The sequence below is a fragment of the Chanos chanos genome, chromosome 8 (assembly GCF_902362185.1).
Source record: "Chanos chanos chromosome 8, fChaCha1.1, whole genome shotgun sequence".
Taxonomy (NCBI): Eukaryota; Metazoa; Chordata; class Actinopteri; order Gonorynchiformes; family Chanidae; genus Chanos; species Chanos chanos.
This window is the reverse complement of record NC_044502.1, coordinates 37,690,770-37,710,578: the sequence shown is the minus strand read 5'-3', so window position 1 is coordinate 37,710,578 and position 19,809 is coordinate 37,690,770. Positions and strand designations below refer to the sequence as shown.

Below are 19,809 nucleotides of genomic sequence, written 5' to 3'. Positions count from 1 at the left end.
TTATTGCTACTCAATGTATTTGTTATGAATTAAAAAGAAAAAAAAGCAGAACTCAACAAGGAGGCTTTGATCATTTTTTTTTTAACACAAGTGATCTGTATTTTTCAGTGAAAATATATTCAAACAGAGAAAAATTCAAATTCCTTTCTCAAAAGTCAACTACCATTAAATATAATCAGAAATTGAGTTCATGATTGTTAAAGAAGCTTGTGCATTAATGGTGCCAAAAATGAGATTAAAAATCTCATCTAAGGTGTCTTCCTTCCCTGTGGTCTAAATACACCAGCAGTTTCTAGACTTCCAATTACACACTTATGCAGATTTCCATTAGATGTTACGAAAATACATATAAAAATAAACTAATAATCTGTGTGGCCACTTAGTATGAGCATATTTCCATTCTGAACTTGAATCAGAAAGTACATGTATGCATTTCATTTCGGTGACGGTATTAAGAAAGTAAATTCAGTTTAAAATGAGATAACTTTTGCTCCCTTTTATAAATAAATGCCCTAAGAGGTTACCTTCCTCTGTGATAATCCTAAAAAGATAATCTACCATTCATTCTAACTTGATTAAAAGAGGATGTCCATAAACTGAGTAGAATTTGGTAGTGAAAAATGACACACTTTAAGTTAATGTGCCATTTACGTGTGTACAGCATGTAAGGCATATACCAGTGCCACTACCTTGTGCCTAAAAGTAGGTGATGGTTGGAGACGGCAGAGTTTGATTAAACAAGATTTGGACAAATTCACACTTCTGTTCTGAAATTTAAACCCTAACCTAGTGGATCACCCAGATACCAAAGAAACCACTCATCTCATACATCAAAAGTGCTTCATAGTTTCAGGTGTACAACCACGACCTAAAAGAGAATACATGCTAAAACATTTATATTTTTCTGCTCACAGGTTTCAAGTCACTGATGGTGAGGTACTCAAACATAGTTGCATTTATTCAAAAACACAATTTTGTACGCATTGCTTTTTTTTTTTACCCCGTGCTGTTACACTTTCAACAACAAGGCGGACAGCAGCAAACCAGTGTCCTATATCAAAATTCGCCTACAAGTGTCTGCTCCCGCCCACAAGAGCCGATGCAAAGACTGCAAAGACCTGACTTCATACAAACTTTAACCACACTAAATAGGGCAATCCAAACAGCCCTGAACTGATCAGTCGTCCTCCAGTTTAACACCTCTGTTTGTTCCAGAGGGCAGTGTGAATCCTGCAGTGGGTGCATTTCCTCTGGAAGACCATGTAGTGTCTCAGCAGAAAGACATCTATACACTGTCTGAAGGCACAAGGTTGCCTGTGGTGTCCAGCTGCATGCATTTACAGGTACAGGCAGAGACTGGACATTCACTGTGATCCCTGGGGGTGAAACAGGAAGGAAAAAAAAAATGTATAACCAGTACCAACATTGCTTAAAAAGCTCAAAGCAAAGCACTGTTTGTAACTAAGGAGAAAGCAATCATATTCCTTTTACTTTATTCATTTTATTCTGATGAAAATAAGCCATACACAGATACATAGTTATACTGTTTATCAAATGGAAGTACAAGATTTTATACATGCCGTAAAAAAAAAAAAAGGATGGAAACTCTCTTACCTAAACCAGCTCAACATGTGACCTGCATGGCCTCCGTGACGACAGTTGTGACACCAGGTAAACCAGTTGTTGAACTGAGCGAGCTTCTTGTCCCTTGTGAGGTCGACTTTCTCGTCTGATTTCCCTGTGTCCACACAAAAGAGGAAAAACGCCGGCCGGTTCAACAGTTATGTAAAAGCCTCGTGTTTTAGTTGTTATTTTACACCAGCAGTATGGCTGTGTGAGCATTACTGTGAGTTCTTTGGCTCTTTGAGTTTTCTCACACAGATATTAGTACCTGGACAGCTGGATACTGGGGTGCCCATGTTCATCAAGCAAAGGGCACAGCGAGGGAGGGGCTTTCGGCAGCCTGGGCAACTTGTGACCTTTGATTTAGTGGGGGAACCACTAACGCCGTACTGACTGAAACCACGGCCCTGGTGAGGCATTGCAGAGCAGCTATAGGATATGGACTTTCCACAGAAGTTACAGCTCACGAACACCTGCGCAGAAACACAGGAAACGTACATCCTTTTTAAAACCTTACGACATGCAGAGCCGTCAAAGGTCAAGAAAAAACAAAAAAAAACAAAAACATGATGAAATATTTAGTAAAAGTTACAGCTGACTCATGCTGACCTCAATAGAACACCAGTGAGCAGTTAGGAAACACAAACAAATCACTGTTAAGTTATTGCTTACCTGAGCAAGGGGCTTTGAGCTGGGGTCTAGTTTACTCCTGTGGATATCAAATTCAGCCCTTTTGTGCCAAAATCTCCATGCATCCAGGAGGTTTCGATAGTTTTCTATCCAGCACTGAACACGAGGATCCTTCACCACCTCTCCTGGGGAGCCCTGAGGAGCAAACACCAGCGAACATCCACTCCTTAACATACTGAACGCACCAGTATACACCCACTCCTTAACATACTGAACGCACCAGTACACACCCACTCCTTAACATACTGAACGCACCAGTATACACCCACTCCTTAACATACTGAACGCACCAATATACACCCAGTCCTTAACATACTGAACGCACCAGTATACACCCAATCCTTAACATACTGAATGCACAGTCTTACTGTTAAAACTGATACTTTTGCGATCAGTCTAAAAACTAAATAATGTTATGCTAACTAATATGTTTAAAACAAACTTTTTTTTTAAATATTCCTTTTCATTTTGAAGATGACAGCACCTTAAGCATGCAGAAGCTGGCCGTCTGGACATCTCCAGTGCGGTCTACGTAGCTCTCCATCAGGTCCACTCCATCTTTAGTCAGACCTGTCAGCAGGATGCCCTCTAGATTACCTGCCTCCTTCATCTCACTGGTCAGCTTGTCAATGTAGCGTGGTAACTTCATGAAGACAAAAAGATAAAAGGAAGATGGTTCCTGAGAGTTCTAAACTGAAATATAATAACTTAATTTAATAAAGTATGAAAACTCAAGGACATGCAGTAGAGTATGCAGTACAGTTCTTTGACATTCAGAACTAAAGGTAAAAACACATCAGCGAATGTTTTTTGGTAGGAAAGAGGTCGAATGAAACTATACAAGACGAGCGATGAGGGTTTACCTGGGTGTCACTGAGGAACATGCAGGCAAATGCCACCCTGTCCCTCACTGCCACGCTGCTCTCATACTGTGGATAAGAGACAAAAGGTTTCTATGACCACCCACTCAGTTTTGTTTCACCCTGATACTGCAGATATCTGGAAAATGCACAGGCTTCACACATTTCATATCTGCATATAAAATTGTATTTTTCATCATCAGAGATATTGCTGACGTGACCAGTAATACCCCAAAGGTCACGTTCCCTTTCTGAGGTTATACCAGTGTAACATCTCGCTTATGCTAATCAGTCTGAGTGAGAGTTTCCATTTTTACTACCACAACAGTCAAAATGTCTATTTGGCAATGTTGCTTCAAAGTTTTTCAAAATAATATGAGCATCCTGGTTTAAAGACGACCTACGTACCAACACGCCATCATAGGCCCCTGGCTCACTGGTGAGGAAGGCAAACATCACACACAAGTATGGTTTCTTCAGCTGAAGTCTCAGACTACTGCACATCTCCCTCCACAGCGAATTCTTTTCGTCTGTGTAGCCAGAGAGTGCCATGGCAACCACATTCAGGTTCAAGTCACCTGATCAAAAGAGGAACATCGCTAGTTATGTTTAGCCGTTTAACATGAACAAGCCCCTAGAACACTACTGTTTTTGCTAGGTATAAAAGACAAGAAAATTAACAAAGTCAAGACAGTTCTGTGTTTTTTTCTCACGAAATAGTAACCCTCCATTAGCAGACATTGGTATTATCCCTATGTTTAATCCTCACACAAAGACATCATCAGTGAACTATTTTTGACTTTGAGAGGTGAACCAACAGTAAGCTGAAGACTCTGTTAACACCTTGCCTCTAATTACTCTCTCAGAATCTATTCATTAACACACAGAGAAGAAAGCAGTCCACAAACTAGCTGAGTGCTCCAGCCATGTCATTGTTCCAGATCGTTCTGGATTCAGCAACTCTAAAAAACTGTAAGGAGTTTTAAGCTTGTGTGCATCCCACTTTTAACCACATTAGGCTGAAGCTGAACTGTAAAAAAAGTTAAGTGCACTTTGCACCAATTTGATTAAAAAAAAAAAACAGTAATATCTTCTATTTAGATTAAAAATGTTGCGTGTGACTCTTTTCAATATGGTAATACTTACAGTCTAACAACCACAATAAAAACCACAGGTGAATGACCGAATAGCACAGGTCAGTACAGTACCTTTCTCAGCAGAGGCTCCTTTGTTAAGTATCTGGATGGCTCTGCGGATGTCTAAATTGAAGAGGGCCACAGCAGCTGCTCTCTCCCATTCACCTTCCTGCTCCAGAGACTTGAGGAAGGGCTCCACGTCGATGTCCGGACCCCGACTGATCCAGCCACACAGCTGTAGCGCCAGAGTCCTCTCCTCGCTATGGTAACGTGGCACATCTGTCTGTTTGTCAGAGCCCGTCCAACACCGACGGATTTCTGTCGTCCCTGCCGGAGCGCGGGAAGAGAAAGAAGGCATTACTTGGATTAATGCAATGATTTAATATTAGATTAATTAATAAAAATCATATCAAGGGTCCAAACTGCCAGCTAACATGAGGAGAATGTCTCAGAGTTAAAATTGATTTAAAACATGGCACACTCTAATGTCACTCAGAAAGGTCATCTGTTGATGTCATTCTTGGCCACTCACCAGAGCTGGACTTGACAATGTTCTTGATGCCTGAATAGATCAGAGACTGTTTGTTGCCCTGTTGTCTCTGCTCTGTGTCTTCGGTATATTGCTTCATGAGTGAGTCACATATAGGAAAGTTTAACACAAAGACTACGCAATAACATCTTTATACAGGTTAGGGCTTAAATTCTTCTCCTTATTTACATTCATACATCACCTCAATTCTTACCTGAACCCGTTTTTTTTTTTTGTTTTTTTTTTACCATAGGTGTAAACATTTAAAGGTGTCACTGGTCATTTACAGTGTAGCGAAAGCACAGGAAAGGATATAATGCAGGGTGTACCAGAGGGACTTCAGCTGAGGGTCGTCTCCTCCAGCCAAGACGTGGTTTCTCCAAACCTGCACAGTATCGTGCCCGTACCGTGACTGGGCACGCTGCCTCATTTTGGTGGCAATATCCCTGTCTGCAGCGTTGGCCTCCTCTGAGCACTCATACAGATGGCGGCCACACGCCCACATCAGGGAGGTGGTGGAACTCCAGGCCAGCGAAATGCGTTCAAACACAGTGAAATCAGTCATCACCCTGTTGGGCGACACCACCACCATTCGGTTTTGAGCGGACGGGTGCCAGGCGAAACTGCTGATAATGCTCTCGCTGCAGGGCTGAACGCTGCGTTCGATGATGGTGGGTTCCGTCTCGTCCCCGATGGGGGTGGGAGTGTGTTGCATGTCATACAGTCGGATTATGTTGCTGTCGCGAGTCAGTGTGGCCAGCAGACCCATGCGAGTGGGGCACCATGCCACTTTGGTCAGTGGTTTAGGCTGCTCCGTCAAGGTGAACACGGGCTTCTCAAATTTACGCAGATCCCATATGGCGACCTGACCCTCAAAGAATGACGCCACGCGGTCCTGGAAGTGCGGGTCCACGGTAACACCTTGGATAGCTTTCGTATTGACAAAGGTTTTCTGGCTGGTGTTCCTTAGGTCGAAGATGGCCAGGTTGCGGTGCATACCAGCCAGTAGCAGCTTTTGATGGTCACGCGGGAGCCAGCAGAGGGACAAACAAGCATCATTCTGACCCAGCTCGTATAGCGGTTTGGTCACAACAAGGCCTGAGTCCGTGTCTCCAGATGAGAGACGAATCTTCTCAGCAGGGACTGAGGCCTCGGGGGAAAATTTACTATTGATGTCCCATATCAAGACTGAAAAGTCAGCCCGATGTTTGTCCAAACCAGCCGCTAGCCAATTACTGTCCACCGGGTTCCATGCTAAAGTGTTGCATTGTCGCGCATGTTTAGGCACAAACTCCTTACCCACTAGCTCTTTGCATTTTGAGTTATGGCTCTGTCCAAGGCTGGTAAGGACCACTCTCCCATTTGCCTGTCCCACTGCCAAAAGACACTCTGGTTCATGTTTTGGGTACCAGGCCACACACTTCATGTAAGGGGTGTCTGAATTGATAGCAAGCAATGTGGCTGCAGTCTCCTCAGACAATGGGAGAGTTCCAGCCTTAGTTTCTGAACTCCCTACTGCCCCAATTCGGTATAAACTCAGCTCAGAGTCACAGATCACGTATCGGTCCACATGATGTGGAGACCATAGAATATCTGGCTTGGAGCCACTCATCATGGCAAGAGAGTCAAAAGTATTCCGATGAGTCGCTGATACCTGCTTTGTGTTTTAAAGAGAAATTACATTATACAAACCGAAACGGTACACTTACTTGCACTTCAACAAACCCATGGTGCAAAATGTGAATTATTTTCAGTCGTTTAAAATAAAGAGTTTATTTATGAGTGTATACTTACAGTTGACAAAGATCGTGATAATTTGCCTCTATTTGACTAACGTGCACGCAAAATCCACCAGTTACGCTTCCTGCCAGAAAGTCTGGCTGACTTAAAGTGACTCTCCTGCAATTATAACTATGTTGCAATGAGCTATGAACTATGAGCTAATGCTTTCTCCGCATTCTCAACGATGGAACCATTCTGGGGCTTGTCGTTTAGCTAGACAGAATCGCCGTGACAAAATCATAGCCACTGCTGTTCTGCAAGTACATATTATTGACCAGGGTAGAGGAAGTCGACTTGCTAACATAGGTTAGAATGAGAAGGTGCTATACTTTGGACATTTAGCAAATTGACTGTCTTGAAGCCTCACAAAGGTGTTACAATAGTATGAAATACAAGCCGAGCTAATCATTGAAAATGTAGTTACTTCTTTTATCTCAGAATTCGTCAACATAGTAATGCCGTCATCAATAACTGAGAACTGCTAGTCACTGCGGACAGTTAGTGGAGTGAGTTAGCCTGCTAAGTAACCGTTGCTAGCAAACTGTATTGTGGCCAACTTACTTACAATTAGCAAGTAAACTGGATTGAGCAAACTCGATGTTATGTGCATCATAAACATCTGATGGCGATCTCATTTTAAGTTAATCGTAAACACGATTGTATCAGACAAAAATATCACAAAACACTTACACGTACATAGGGACATCATGTTGAAGTATGCCATCTTTACAAAGCGTGAAGCCAGCTCTAGTAAGAACCGTTACAGATGATCACCAGAGTGGCGCTATTTCAAAATAGTACTCCAAATTAGGGTATGGTAATCATAAAAAATTAAATAGGTCTTGGATTTTGTCTCTCAAAAGTATTTAAATTTATTGTAAATATCCACATTTGATCATAATCGTTTAAACTGTCGTTAAAACAGAGGTAGCTTTACCATTGCGGCACAAAAAAACAAAATTTACCATCATGCATCGGTGACAATGCCGTATGTCAAGCAGTGTTGCATGTTTGATGATTATGCACGTGATCTCTAAGGGAAAAACATGCGACCTTGCAAAAACACAAAAGATAGAGATACCAGACAAACTAGGAACTGGGAGGAGATAAATAATACGCAAATAGGATTCCCTACGGGGATCAATAGAAGGTACTTCTCTTTTCTTTTAAATGTCAAAAAAAGACTGCAGAAAACAAAACAGCAGATGAGTACAATTTACTCAGGAAAGCAAATTTTTACATAATAATTCAAACAACTTAATAAAACAACGACAACCTCCCAACTCTGACTAATATGGAAAGCAAAGTGTTTCTCTATCACAGATCTAGCACAGACAGGTAGGGTATGCACGCTCAAAAAATGAGCTATTGCTTATGACGGGTGTTGTTAGATGCACCTGTTCCACTAAAATGTTTTCCAGACAATTAGGAAAAAGCAGAGACATGTAGAGATATTGGCACTAAACTTCAGTACAAAGACACATCATTTGTCTTTGAGTGTCAAATTCGTCTGCTGAGTGTCCAAAATCACATTAATGTCACGTTAGCCTATCAGACCCTTGAGATGTTCAGACACGTCTTAATAACGTCCATAATAATATTCTTATTGATGTCAGCATGTACCTGTAAGAACAGACTGAACTAGAACACCATTGTATATGGACTCCAGAACACTACATTTCATCCAGAATAGCTTTTGAGCACAAATACAGTGCATCTTTAGAGCGAGGCTCTTGACATTCATTTAGCCTGCTGCCACTGATTCTGAGTTAGATCAGACCTTTTCCTGTATGTGGCTCATTCTTTCCCTGATGAAACATTTATACATTTGTTTCATTCATTTAAATCTACAACATCATTCTCCTCAAATTCGCTCTGCTCGGAGTCTTGGCTTATCACCATAGTATTACAGTCCCCAATAATGGCATTTTCCAGGTAGGAGCCTTCAATCTGGACGGTCTGAGCCTTCGTTGAGTTCTGTATTGCCATCTGCTGATCACAGAGACTATGTGCTTCTGAATCTGTACCTGTAATAAATGAAGATCATAATATGATATCTCAGGGTGGGTAGAAATTCTGTAGAATCTGTCTTTAATTCTCTTTTAACATTTTTTTTCCCACAAATTCTACATATTATTATTCATTTATTACATGCTATTAAGGGAATGCTACATGTTTACATGATTATATGTTAATAAATGAATCAAGAGATAAAAGTGACTTGAATGAACATGGATATGGAAAAGCTAATCCAAATGTAATATTCATCCATTTTTTACAATACATTCATATCACATTTTTGCATATAACTGGAACACACTGAATAATATAATATAAACTTATATGGCTTTAATTATTGGCTAGATAGGACATTCATCAGGACACTTTTGTCACTCTTACCAGGTATGTAATCTTCAGTCTGAGAGAGGAGAGATTGATGTTCATAAACTATGTGTTGCTCATTGTTATTCCCAATAATACATTTGGACAAGGTGGAGTTGTGAATATGTATGATGTATGCAGGCAGATTGTTCTGTCTCTCTGTGAAAAGCAAACATGATAGAATGAGGAAAAACAGAAAACCACTTTGAGCTATATATTGCACTATCAGATGAGATAGTGGAGAACAATTCGTCTTGCTATATTAAAACATGTGTTTTAGTCGCAGTTAACATGCTAATGTCTATACAAGCACTTTAATTTCTCTTAGAGGTTACGTTAATTACATTTCACATGAAACTGCTCCAAAGAAGCATTTCCTGTAAATAATTTCACCAGGTTCAGGTGGTATAGTCAGCAGTTTCATGACTGCAATTATGACAAACACAGAATTAATTGTCTGCTATCTTCAGTTTTGTATTGTTTTTTTTTTTTCTGTTGGTGTAGGCACTGAGGTGATAAAATAATTATTAGGGAAATAAAGCCCCTCATACCTGAAATAATATCTCTGTCCAAGTGATGATGGTCCTCATGAGCTAATTCTGTTACTGAAAGCAATACAGATTTTCGATTAGCGAAGAGTACAAAATGTATAACACATGTATATATACACATGTATACCGCAAGGGTATACATATATTTTCTATAGCAGTTTTATACAACGTTAGCAACCTTTTCGATACAAAAAGTTTGTCTGAGCACTACAAAAAATATAATTAGAGATTACTTTTTATGAACTAAACTGCATTTTATGAGCTAAACAGCAAATAAAAATCGTAAATGTAGGTTTATTGGCTTTAAATGTAGACTATTTAGATAACTAAGGGCTACGGGACAGAACGAGATGACAGCTATGTTAGCTATAATATATTACAGAAAAGTTTTAACCAGCGCGTGGACCTACCTCGAGATCCTGTAACTTTCTCAAATAGCGCTGGGTTACATATACCGAGGCAATCGAAGAAGCGCTGACAAGCACTCCGGCCTTTCCGAATGACCACCTGCATCAGCTGAGATGCTCTCTGTGTATCGGTGACCCGAGACTTGATCACCTGAACCTCAAACTCCGTGATGGTGCGCGAGCGGCACAAGCAGCAAGACATTTGTTCCACCACTATGGATGACATACACTTGGAGAGCGCCCGAAGACTGTGCTGTAATCGCTTTTCTTTTGTAAAAATAAAGGGGAAAATCAACTGTAGGTGTCTGTTTAAACGTCATGATGAAGAATATTATGCTATCAAATTGATATTTTTGTATCTACAATAATACTTCCGTGTTCCATTTTATTTCCAGTTTGTAAACCAAGTTATTGAAATGATCTTACCCGGTGAGATAACAGAAGTCACGAACTGGTTAGAAATAGAGCTGTCCATATGAAAGTTGTCACAAATTCAACACTTCAAGCGTCAGTGTGTAACTAGCTCCACATTAAAACCTCAGTAATATTAGCCACTTTTGAAAAGTACACTTGAAGTGCGCGTGCGCAGTATCGTGTGTAGTTTCCACTAGAGAATTCCCCTAATTCACCAACTAAGAAGCACTTGTTGTCACGCCCGACGTATAGCAAGCAACACGTTATTTTTCAGCAATGTAGTTTACAGAAGATTCTGTATAAACGAACAACTAAAGGCTACCAAAACTACAACACATTTTGATCATAGGCTAATATAAAACAGATGTCCTTTACAGGCTGCCGCAGCTGCAGCAAAAATATGAGCATTGGACGGAAGAAATTTTTAGCCAACATTTAATGACTCGAAAAAATAAAGATAATCCACTCGTGAGATAAGAAAGGGGGAAAATCCTAATTATGAGGTATGCACTTGCTGACGCAATTTGGATCTGCATCAAAGCACCACCAAGCGTCAAACTGGTCAAACTGCTGAACTTACTATCCATTGGTCGTTGTCATTGCAGGCGTTTCTGTGTCATTAGAATGGATGCAGGGATTTCTTTGCAGACAATTATGATACCGGCAAGGGAAAAATCAGAAACGCTGTGAAAATATTATTTATTACGTTATTATTTAAACTATATTTTAGTTGATATGAATGCTGGATTCATTGTAAAATGAAGATCTGGAGCACGGAACACATATTCAGGTAGCCTGTTGTCCGCCCTGCCTCTTTACAGGGATGCGTTATCCTATCGCTTCATCGCTAGTTCTGCTGCATCACTGTTATCCAGATATTCATGCAAATATCTTACGATCCACTGCGGTAAAACTGGCAAACGATGAATATGATTTAAATGTACTCGACGGTTTCTCTTATCGTGCTAAGGTTTTCGAAGATTACCGGCATTTTCATCCAAAGGCCCATGATGCTCATTCGACCATTAAAATGTATTGACATTAAATGTATGAACTTGTGGAGATACGCAATCAACGAATTAGGGCAATTTTATGGAATACCCAGTGGTGTCTCAAATTTCTGTCATTTCATCTAAAATAATTGTTCGATGACAAAAATCATCAGCTTATTGTGTAAAGAAACTTGTTTGTTTCATTATGCCTTTATTTTGACACTAAACCTTTGAGGAAAAGTCACGATGAAGAAATAATGTATTTAAACTAAGTGGGCTACTATTATTAGATTGCTGAAGTAAGAACTTCCCCTTTAAAGTGTAAACAGTGTCATAGCATACCAAATGTGTGTTTGCTTAATGGCAGAAGACTGTGATCGCCTACGACCTCCTTTGTAATGATAAAATTCCTGATACCGTCCACTTCTTATTTTCCTACCTATAACCACTAGTCACAAGAGGAACCGAGACTGGTGTGTGGGTCTAAAATATTTTCTCTTCCTCTGCTCTGTTCCATTCATCTCCACAGTTACCCATGGGAGACAGTGATCAAAGCTGCCATGAGGAAATATCCAAACCCCATGAACCCCAGTGTTGTGGGGGTGGATGTTTTGGACAGGAATTTAGACACAAATGGTCGTCTTCATAGTCATCGCCTGCTCAGTACTGAATGGGGCCTACCAGGCATTGTCAGAGCGGTCAGTAGCACCTCATTGTTCTAGCTAATGAACTCAATCTTAACATTTCTAATTGTAACGGATTTTAGATAGAGGAGTATGTAACTTGCTTATGTTTGATCTAATGTCATTAATCATGAAAACTAAATCAGGGGTTTATAAATTATTCCTAAATCATGTGATCTAAAGACAACAGGAACACAGAACGCAAAACTGAATCTTCATTTTGAAAGTAATAACATGACAAGTCAAGTCATTACGCCGGCATTGCATTTTCTTCTTGGCCTATTTCCTTCTTGACCTTGACTTTCTTGGCTTCACAGTGGCTCAGTGGTTAGCACTGACACCTCACAGCAAGAAGGCCCTGGGGTCAAATCCTGGCCATCCCAGTTCCTTTCTGTGTGGAGTTTGCATGTTCTCCCCGTGTTTGTGTGGGTTTCTTTCGGGTGCTCCAGTTTCCTCTCACCATCAAAGACATGTATGCTAGGATTAGCACTCCTGTCAGTGACTTTGACCGAGGCACTGGCAAAAAGACCTGAAGGTGGTCCCTGGGGCACCTGCGGCTGCCCATTGCTGCTAGCTCCTAGTGTGTGTGTACATGCTCACTGGTGTATAGGATGGGTTAAATGCAGAGACTGAATTTCACTGCTCACTGCTCCAGTGTGTGTGTGTGAGCAATAAGAACTTCTTCTTCTTCTTAATTTTCACTTTTGTTTTAGATTTTGGGGACCAATCGAACTATCACCTACGTGAAAGAACACTCCATTGTGGATCCCACAGAAAAGAAAATGGAACTTTGCTCAACCAATGTAAGCAGATAATTAAGAAAAATTATATAGCTGATATTTTGTCCCCAAACTTTTTTGTATATCAATGCCCATGCATGTTGCAGAAAAAAATTTAAGGTGCTGCTCTTCTAAACTACATCATCCTTTGTATTGTTATCCTTGACAGTAGTCTCAAAGGATCATTGTACCTGCAGGCTGCAAATTTAGACTTTCTGAGACAAAGCTTAAAAAGTCATGCCTGTCATTAAAATTGTAACAAAATAGAAAAGGCACTTAGGAATTTACTTTGACGTTTCAGATAACTCTCACTAATTTAGTGTCTGTTGATGAGAGACTTGTATACAGACCCCATCCAGAAAACCCAGATGTGTAAGTACAGCAATAATTCAGTTTGAATTCAGAGGTCATTTACATGTGGTAGCAGTTGCTTTAAAGTCAATGCAAAGTTAAAGGCATTGATCACAATAAGTGACGTGCATATCAATTATCTCTGCATGCTTCTCCTGTTTTCTCACCAGTTTTACTATGTCATCATCTTTTTTTCTCCCTCATACTCTTGCTTGATAGCACTATTCTTACCCAAGAGGCGATCATCACAGTAAAGGGAGTGAGTCTAAGCAGCTATCTGGAAGGTCTGATGGCCATTAGCATGTCAGCTAATGCACGAAAGGTGTGTGTCTATAATAGTTGATTTCAAAATCCGGTTTGTTATTATGACTTGGAGGAGACCATTTTCATCGAGAAAACCTATTCTGGATCATTCTGGATCATTTCTATACTATAAACTAATAAGCTCCCAGTAATCGAAGTCTCATTTTGGATTTTATGTGATCTCTATCTATCTATCTATCTATCTATCTATCTATCTATCTATCTATCTATCTATCTATCTATCTATCTATCTGTCTATCTATCTATCTATCTATCTATCTATCTATCTATCTATCTATCTATCTATCTATCTGTCTATCTATCTCTCTGTTTTTTTATTTGTTTATGTCAGAGACTATAGCAAAAGTAATATGAGTTGGGTGAACTTTTGTGTTTCTCAAATTTTAAAACATACTCTCGTGAGCTGTCATTTGAAAGTTTATTTTAGCCCTTGGACTACCCAAACATCACATGATTGCAACATAGTTCAAAGAGACTCAAAATCGAAAGTTTGAAAAGCTTTTACTCATACATTGACTAAGCTTGATGATAGTTCCCTCTTGCTGAGATTACGCAACTGGAAAACTCCAGCAAATAGTAATTTGCCAAACAAATAGGTTGACTTTCCCTCAAGCTTCCAAAGACATTTTATGCCCATAGTTGGTCTTTCAATGGAAATTAAGTGGAACAACTGGAACCAGTTCGCAGCCTTTAATGCACAGTAGTTGTTTTTTTTTCTTCATTTTATTTACACTGTAATAGTGATTACTTGATTGATATTCAGAGTGTTGTGTGTGACCAGGCACTTTTTGTCTTGTCTAAGCAGGATCACTGTGTTGTGTTTTGTTGTAAAAAAAAATAAAAAATGCTTATCCATGTTAAAATTGTTTTTGATTTGGATTATTAATACATAGAAACTTGCATGCTTACCTTTATTTAGGTAGGCCATTAAGTTTTTATGGCAGCCTGTATCCAGGTAAGCAATGTGTTTCAAAAGAGAATGAATGGAATCTTAAGTCCCTTGTCTGTCATGTGTTTGTTTCCTGTAGGGATGGGATGCTATTGAGTGGATCATTCAAAACTCTGAAAGGGAGAACATTCTCCCTTTGTGACCTGTGGCTGTGTTAAACAGTGGGTAACTACAGCTCTCTTCTCTTTCATGATAAAGTCAGTGATTTGTACATTTGTTTGTGGAGTAATATGGTTTATTTAATCTCCAGTGATACTGATTTCCCTGCCACATTTTTCTCTTTGTTTGTGTTTCTGTGTATCTGTGTACATGTGTGAACACATATGAGTATAAGGGTAAACATCCCACCAAAAATGATATGAACTTATATTAGTTGTATTAAATGAGAACATAATACTCATATATTAGGAGTATATATTTTTATGTTGTTATGCATATTGACAAGCGTTTTTATCTCCATACATCATTTGGTTTCATTGTGAGAGGTCTATGCTTACAAATATGACCGTTTTGTGCCAATTGTGCTACAACGCAGTCAATGTTATTTTACATACAATGTCTGATTTGTTATTTTAAGGGTAATGTGTGATTTCAGGGCTCAAGGGACTGGGACACATGGTCAGAAACCTCAGCATCAGCAGCTTCTACTCTGGAACGTGTAACTGACCAGACTGACCATCCGGCGTCGTTTGTGTGTTTGGAATATCTGTGTGTCAGAGGTAGCACAGAGTGACTTCACTAAAAGTTTCTGTTGTGAAAAGTATGTCAGTCTGAAGTCAGTCTGCATGGTTTCATATGTGAATTGTAAGATGAAGAGTGCAACACTACCTCCCAACAAGATCTTTAAACAAGATGTGGAACAGTTTGATATTTCTATGTAATTCAGAAACTTAGATCCAATGAAATAACAGAACAAATGTTATTTTCCATGAAAATTATACCACATAATTTAAGTTTGCATGTGAATTTCTAGAATGATTTGATGAAAACATTTCTTTCAGACTGTAGATTGGTTCCTCTGCATAGGAGACGTGACAAAGAGTGCTTCTTTTAACTGTTATCGTAAAATAATGAGAAGATGAAGAAAAAGAAGAGTGTATAAGTATTCCTTGCTGCCATTTGGTTAGAGTTACTATTTGAGACGCTTCTGGAAATGGTGAAATGCTTCCATACATTGTATTTAAAGAACTAATGCACTAAACATTAGAATTATGTAGAATTATGTTAGTGAAAAAATATATATTGATCTTTTTTTTTTTAATCTGGGTTTGTTGAGGTACGAATGCATGAAAGATGTTTACTTCATGCAGTTTTTTGACTTGCTCTTTTGCTTCTCTGTTGGTGAAAATGAAATGTGCTATATGAAATGCATTGTTTAGAACAAAATGTTAAGGAATGGCTTTGAATAGTAGTGAAATACCATGGACATATTAAAATCTTTGTGTTGAAAGAGTCCTCAAAGCAACGTTAGTGTGAATGTTTGAGATTGTTAATGAAATTATGCGTACATATCACTTGTGTTGTTCAGAAAAATGTGTCTCAATTGTACTGCAGAAGTCAGTGTAAATGGCCTTGTGTTGAAAAGTAATTGCAGTAACTACTGAAGGCAAGACATGAAACCTCTTAGCATACTTTGATTAAGCACTTTTTTGTAAAACATTTTGTTTGCAATAGGATTTGAGTCCTGTAACTGAGACATCTTGACTTCAAATCGTATTGTTCAGAATTTGTAATGTGAGCCTGTCATATTCATGCAAACTGTGTTTGAACTTATAGTTGAGTTTCTGACATAGTACTCAAGTGTCCCTTTTGCGACTCATACAGGACAGACAATTAACATTGATTCCTCATTTACAGAGCTAAGAAATCTCAATGGTCTAAAAGACCAGAACCAGGTTTTGGGATTTCTTCTTGTATCATACTATGCACAATCATCTGTACTGGAAAAAAGTGACACAGTTAGAAGTCGTTAACAGTGGCAACCTTCTAGGTTTTCCTGGCATTCTGAAAATGATGCTGCAAATAATGTCATTGCATTAAATACATGTTGGGAAATATTATTAATTTAATTTATTTAAAGCTGAAATTGACATTTAAACTCAACATTTCTTTGTGTAGTTGACTTGAAAGATTGTTCAAAATTTTTAAAGTTTACTGATAACAATAAATCCATTCCAAAACAGAACAATTCCTGAACTTTTTCTTTTTCAGTTATTGAATCTGGTGTTGGACACAGATATGAAGAAACTAAAGCTATTTAGAAGCATAATAATGTACGTAAGACGATGTAGCTGTGCTAATATAGAGTTTTATAGTAGTACCTTAGTGACTCTTATTTTTGACCTGTTCTAATTGTCTCTGAATAAATAATCTTTACAGTGAAGGAGTAAAATAATAGCCTGTTGTTCTTATAGGGGCTGCTGTGCCTTTTCTGTAAATGTTAGCCTATCCTGTCGCAACACTAATCTGATCCTCCTTCTTCATCATTCCGTGTGATTGGTTTATTCTGTTTATTATATAAGTTTAATTATACCACATTTATTCTGAAATCTCAGAAATTTTCTCAATTCACTAACACTCTCTTTTTGGATAGGCCAGAATAACAGGCTTGCCGTAGACTTTTTCAGTTGTCACCACTAGTGGTCAGGCTTCAGTGCCTTAATACCTTTACTTGGATAAAATGGGAATTCTTTGTGAATACTTCATTGATACAACACAAAATGTATATTTTTGATAATATGCGGGCTGCTGCAAAGTCGTGGAACACAGTTTTGGGTTGCTAGTAATTTATTATAGATTTGTTTTAACTACTCACAGAACAAGTATATGTATCTTTTACAGTCCTTATTTTTCTACATAATCTCAGTCAACTTCAACAGCCTTGCTCCAGCAAGAAACAAGAGAATGTTTCCCATTCTGCTATCAGCTGGAATACTGCACTTAAAGCTCTGCCCTTCTCTTATTCAGTAACCTCGTTATCACTCCCAAAGGTGTATCCATGGGTGGCGTCAATGAGGGCTCCAAACAGGTGTAAATCTGATGGAACAAGATCTTGGGTGTAGAGTAGGGTGGGGAGAACAGTCCAGCTGAGTTTTGTGATTGCGTCCTGTGTTTTCAAACTTATTCATGATGGTGTGTCGTCATGTTGAAGGAGGATTTCGGCCGCATTTTTATGAGGTTGAACTCTCCTTTTCTGTAAGAGTGCGAATCTTTTTGTAAGAGTGTGAATGTACAGATTTCAGTGACTGGTTTAATCAGGAGTAATGTATAATGTCTACGTTATACCTGCCAGGTATAATGTCTACCAAAAATATGCCTTCTGCATCTCCAAAAGCAGTTGCCATGACTTTCCCTGAGGAAAAGACAACCTTAAAATTTGACCCCACAAAAATGTTGCTAATATTCTCCTTCCACCTGATTGCAGCCCTCAGATCCACAGGGAAAGGTTTGGGAGTGATGATGTGGTTATTGAAGAAGTGGATGTGAGTGTAGGATTCAGACCAGTACAAAAGGGGATCCAGGCTCTTGTTTGCTGTTGGTGCAAGGCTTTTGCCTGAGATTAGAGAAGAAGAAGTAGAAGAAGAAGTACTTTACTGGTCACACACACACTAGAGCAGTGAGCAGTGAAATACAGCCTCATTTAATACATCCAGTGAGTACACACACTAGAAGCTAGGAGCAATGGGCAGCCGCAGGCATGCAGGGACTGACTCCAGGTCTTTTGCCAGTGCCTCAATCAAGGTACTAATCCTAGCATACATGTCTTTGATGGTGAGAGGAAACTGGAGCACCGGGAAGAAACCCACACAAACACAGGATGAACATACAAACTCCTCACAGAAAGGACCTGGGACGGCCAGGATTCAAAACCAGGGCCTTTTTGCTGTGAGGCAAAAGTGCTAACCACTGAGCCACTGTGAAGCCCACGACATAACAAGGAGTGTGGCGAAAACATTTGTTTATTCTCTTCAATATGTTTGAACAATTTTGTAATCACTACAAATTTTGTTTAAAACCACTCTGTTTAAAACTCAACATCTTAGAAGCAGGTTGTTGTGGCCGAGTGGTTAAGGCGATGTACTAGAAATCCATTGGGGTCTCCCCGCGCAGGTTCGAATCCTGCCGACAACGTGCCTTGGCATTTAACCTGCTGCCCACTTTACATATGTCTGGTTTGTGTGATCCCCACTGGGTTAAATGCAGATGAGTTCACTGTTCACTCTGTGTGTGTGCATAATCACAGGGACTTACATTTACAATGTGGAACTTCATAATGTCAACACGTGCTGAATAATAACATAATGTCAACACGTGCTGAATAATAACATAAATCAAATCTTATGTCCCCATGTGTGTATATGAGATTGGTCAAAGAAATTCAGAAGGCAAATACTTAATGCTTTATGGTTTATTCACTCAACAGAATTCATGACACTTGATAGTTCCTAGCAAGTACTGTTTACATAGTCAAAGGAAACTGAGCACATTTGTACTTTCGTACAAGCTACTCACTTCCCATAATCAAAAGTAAGGCAAAAGGCTTTTCAACATGCTTGTGGTCATAATGAATATTTTGAAATCAGTTCAAATTAGTCATTATAGAAATATCATACAGTAAATGTAGATTCATACCATTGAGGTTTCAGGGTTGCAATTCTGACACAGTTTTGGTTTCTGTTAGCAATCCTCTAAAGATTGAAAAAAACTTTTCTTTTTTTTTTTTTAGCAGTCCTCTAAAGATTGATAAAATTAATACAAACTTTGTACCTGTGAACTTTAAATTCATATCTGATCAGTGAAAAGATAAGGCACCTTAAAGTAGTCTTAGCTTTAGCATTATAATTTTCTTACAGTGCACTTGAGTATCGAAACTATTGTACCTGCAGATAAGCACATTTATACACAAACCACTTAAAATATCAAATGTATAAAAGTGAAAAAAAAGAAAAAGAAGGTATATAGAAAAAGTATCGCATGCCATTTTGACAGCCAACTTTGGTAAACACACCTACTGGATGTAGTTTCTCACATTAAGCACCAACATGCTGTTTGTAATCCAAAACAATCCTACAGTTCAGTACAAGTCCTTAAAAGTCATGACGGAACATTCACTGTGGTGTAAATGACATTCTCGGAGCAAAAGGGCAATCCTATCCACATAACAGTTATTTGCTCAATTCCACAAAGCAAATTATCGGTATATAATAACGGAATCTTCTCAGATAACAGGAAATAAAGCCCTTTAGATATAAATAAAGCACTCTATCATTCATGTCTCCCAATATAATGTTCTTCTTAAATCTCTCTTTTTCACATTCACTTTTCCTCCCTGCATTTCATTCCTCCTAAAACATCCT

At 39.0% G+C, this 19,809-nt stretch overlaps 2 protein-coding genes and 1 non-coding gene across 3 annotated transcripts; 2 read left to right on the top strand and 1 right to left on the bottom strand.

Moving 5' to 3' along the window:
• Positions 1–475: 475 nt before the first annotated feature.
• mios (missing oocyte, meiosis regulator, homolog (Drosophila)) lies at positions 476–7,348 on the bottom strand. The gene is made up of 11 exons (XM_030782066.1): positions 7,311–7,348; positions 5,154–6,495; positions 4,842–4,940; positions 4,382–4,636; positions 3,582–3,751; positions 3,177–3,242; positions 2,798–2,956; positions 2,296–2,448; positions 1,892–2,096; positions 1,615–1,738; positions 476–1,376 (listed from the first exon to the last, which is right to left on the bottom strand). The coding sequence occupies exons 2-11, from the start codon at positions 6,451–6,453 to the stop codon at positions 1,286–1,288; spliced, it is 2,622 nt and encodes an 873-aa protein (XP_030637926.1). The 5' UTR covers positions 6,454–6,495; positions 7,311–7,348; the 3' UTR covers positions 476–1,285.
• A 3,784-nt stretch (positions 7,349–11,132) lies between these two features.
• Positions 11,133–14,594, top strand: prelid3a (PRELI domain containing 3A). Its single transcript, XM_030782677.1, has 6 exons — positions 11,133–11,164; positions 11,896–12,064; positions 12,763–12,852; positions 13,130–13,200; positions 13,399–13,501; positions 14,532–14,594. Exons 1-6 carry the CDS (start codon positions 11,133–11,135, stop codon positions 14,592–14,594), a joined length of 528 nt encoding a protein of 175 aa, XP_030638537.1.
• Positions 14,595–18,501: 3,907 nt separating this feature from the next.
• Positions 18,502–18,583, top strand: trnas-aga (transfer RNA serine (anticodon AGA)). Its single transcript has one exon. It is a non-coding gene; the product is annotated as a tRNA-Ser (tRNA).
• The last annotated feature ends 1,226 nt before the right edge of the window (positions 18,584–19,809 follow it).

Coding starts and splice junctions, on each gene's coding strand:
- prelid3a (XM_030782677.1), top strand. CDS start 11,133: ATGAAGATCTGGAGCACGGAACACATATTCAG. Junction 11,165..11,895: donor AGCACGGAACACATATTCAG/GTAGCCTGTTGT, acceptor TCATCTCCACAG/TTACCCATGGGAGACAGTGA. Junction 12,853..13,129: donor TGGAACTTTGCTCAACCAAT/GTAAGCAGATAA, acceptor TTGACGTTTCAG/ATAACTCTCACTAATTTAGT.
- mios (XM_030782066.1), bottom strand. CDS start 6,453: ATGATGAGTGGCTCCAAGCCAGATATTCTATGGTCTCCACATCATGTG. Junction 4,941..5,153: donor CCTCTGGTACACCCTGCATT/ATATCCTTTCCT, acceptor TATGTGACTCAC/TCATGAAGCAATATACCGAA. Junction 3,752..4,381: donor AGGAGCCTCTGCTGAGAAAG/GTACTGTACTGA, acceptor TCTTTTGATCAG/GTGACTTGAACCTGAATGTG.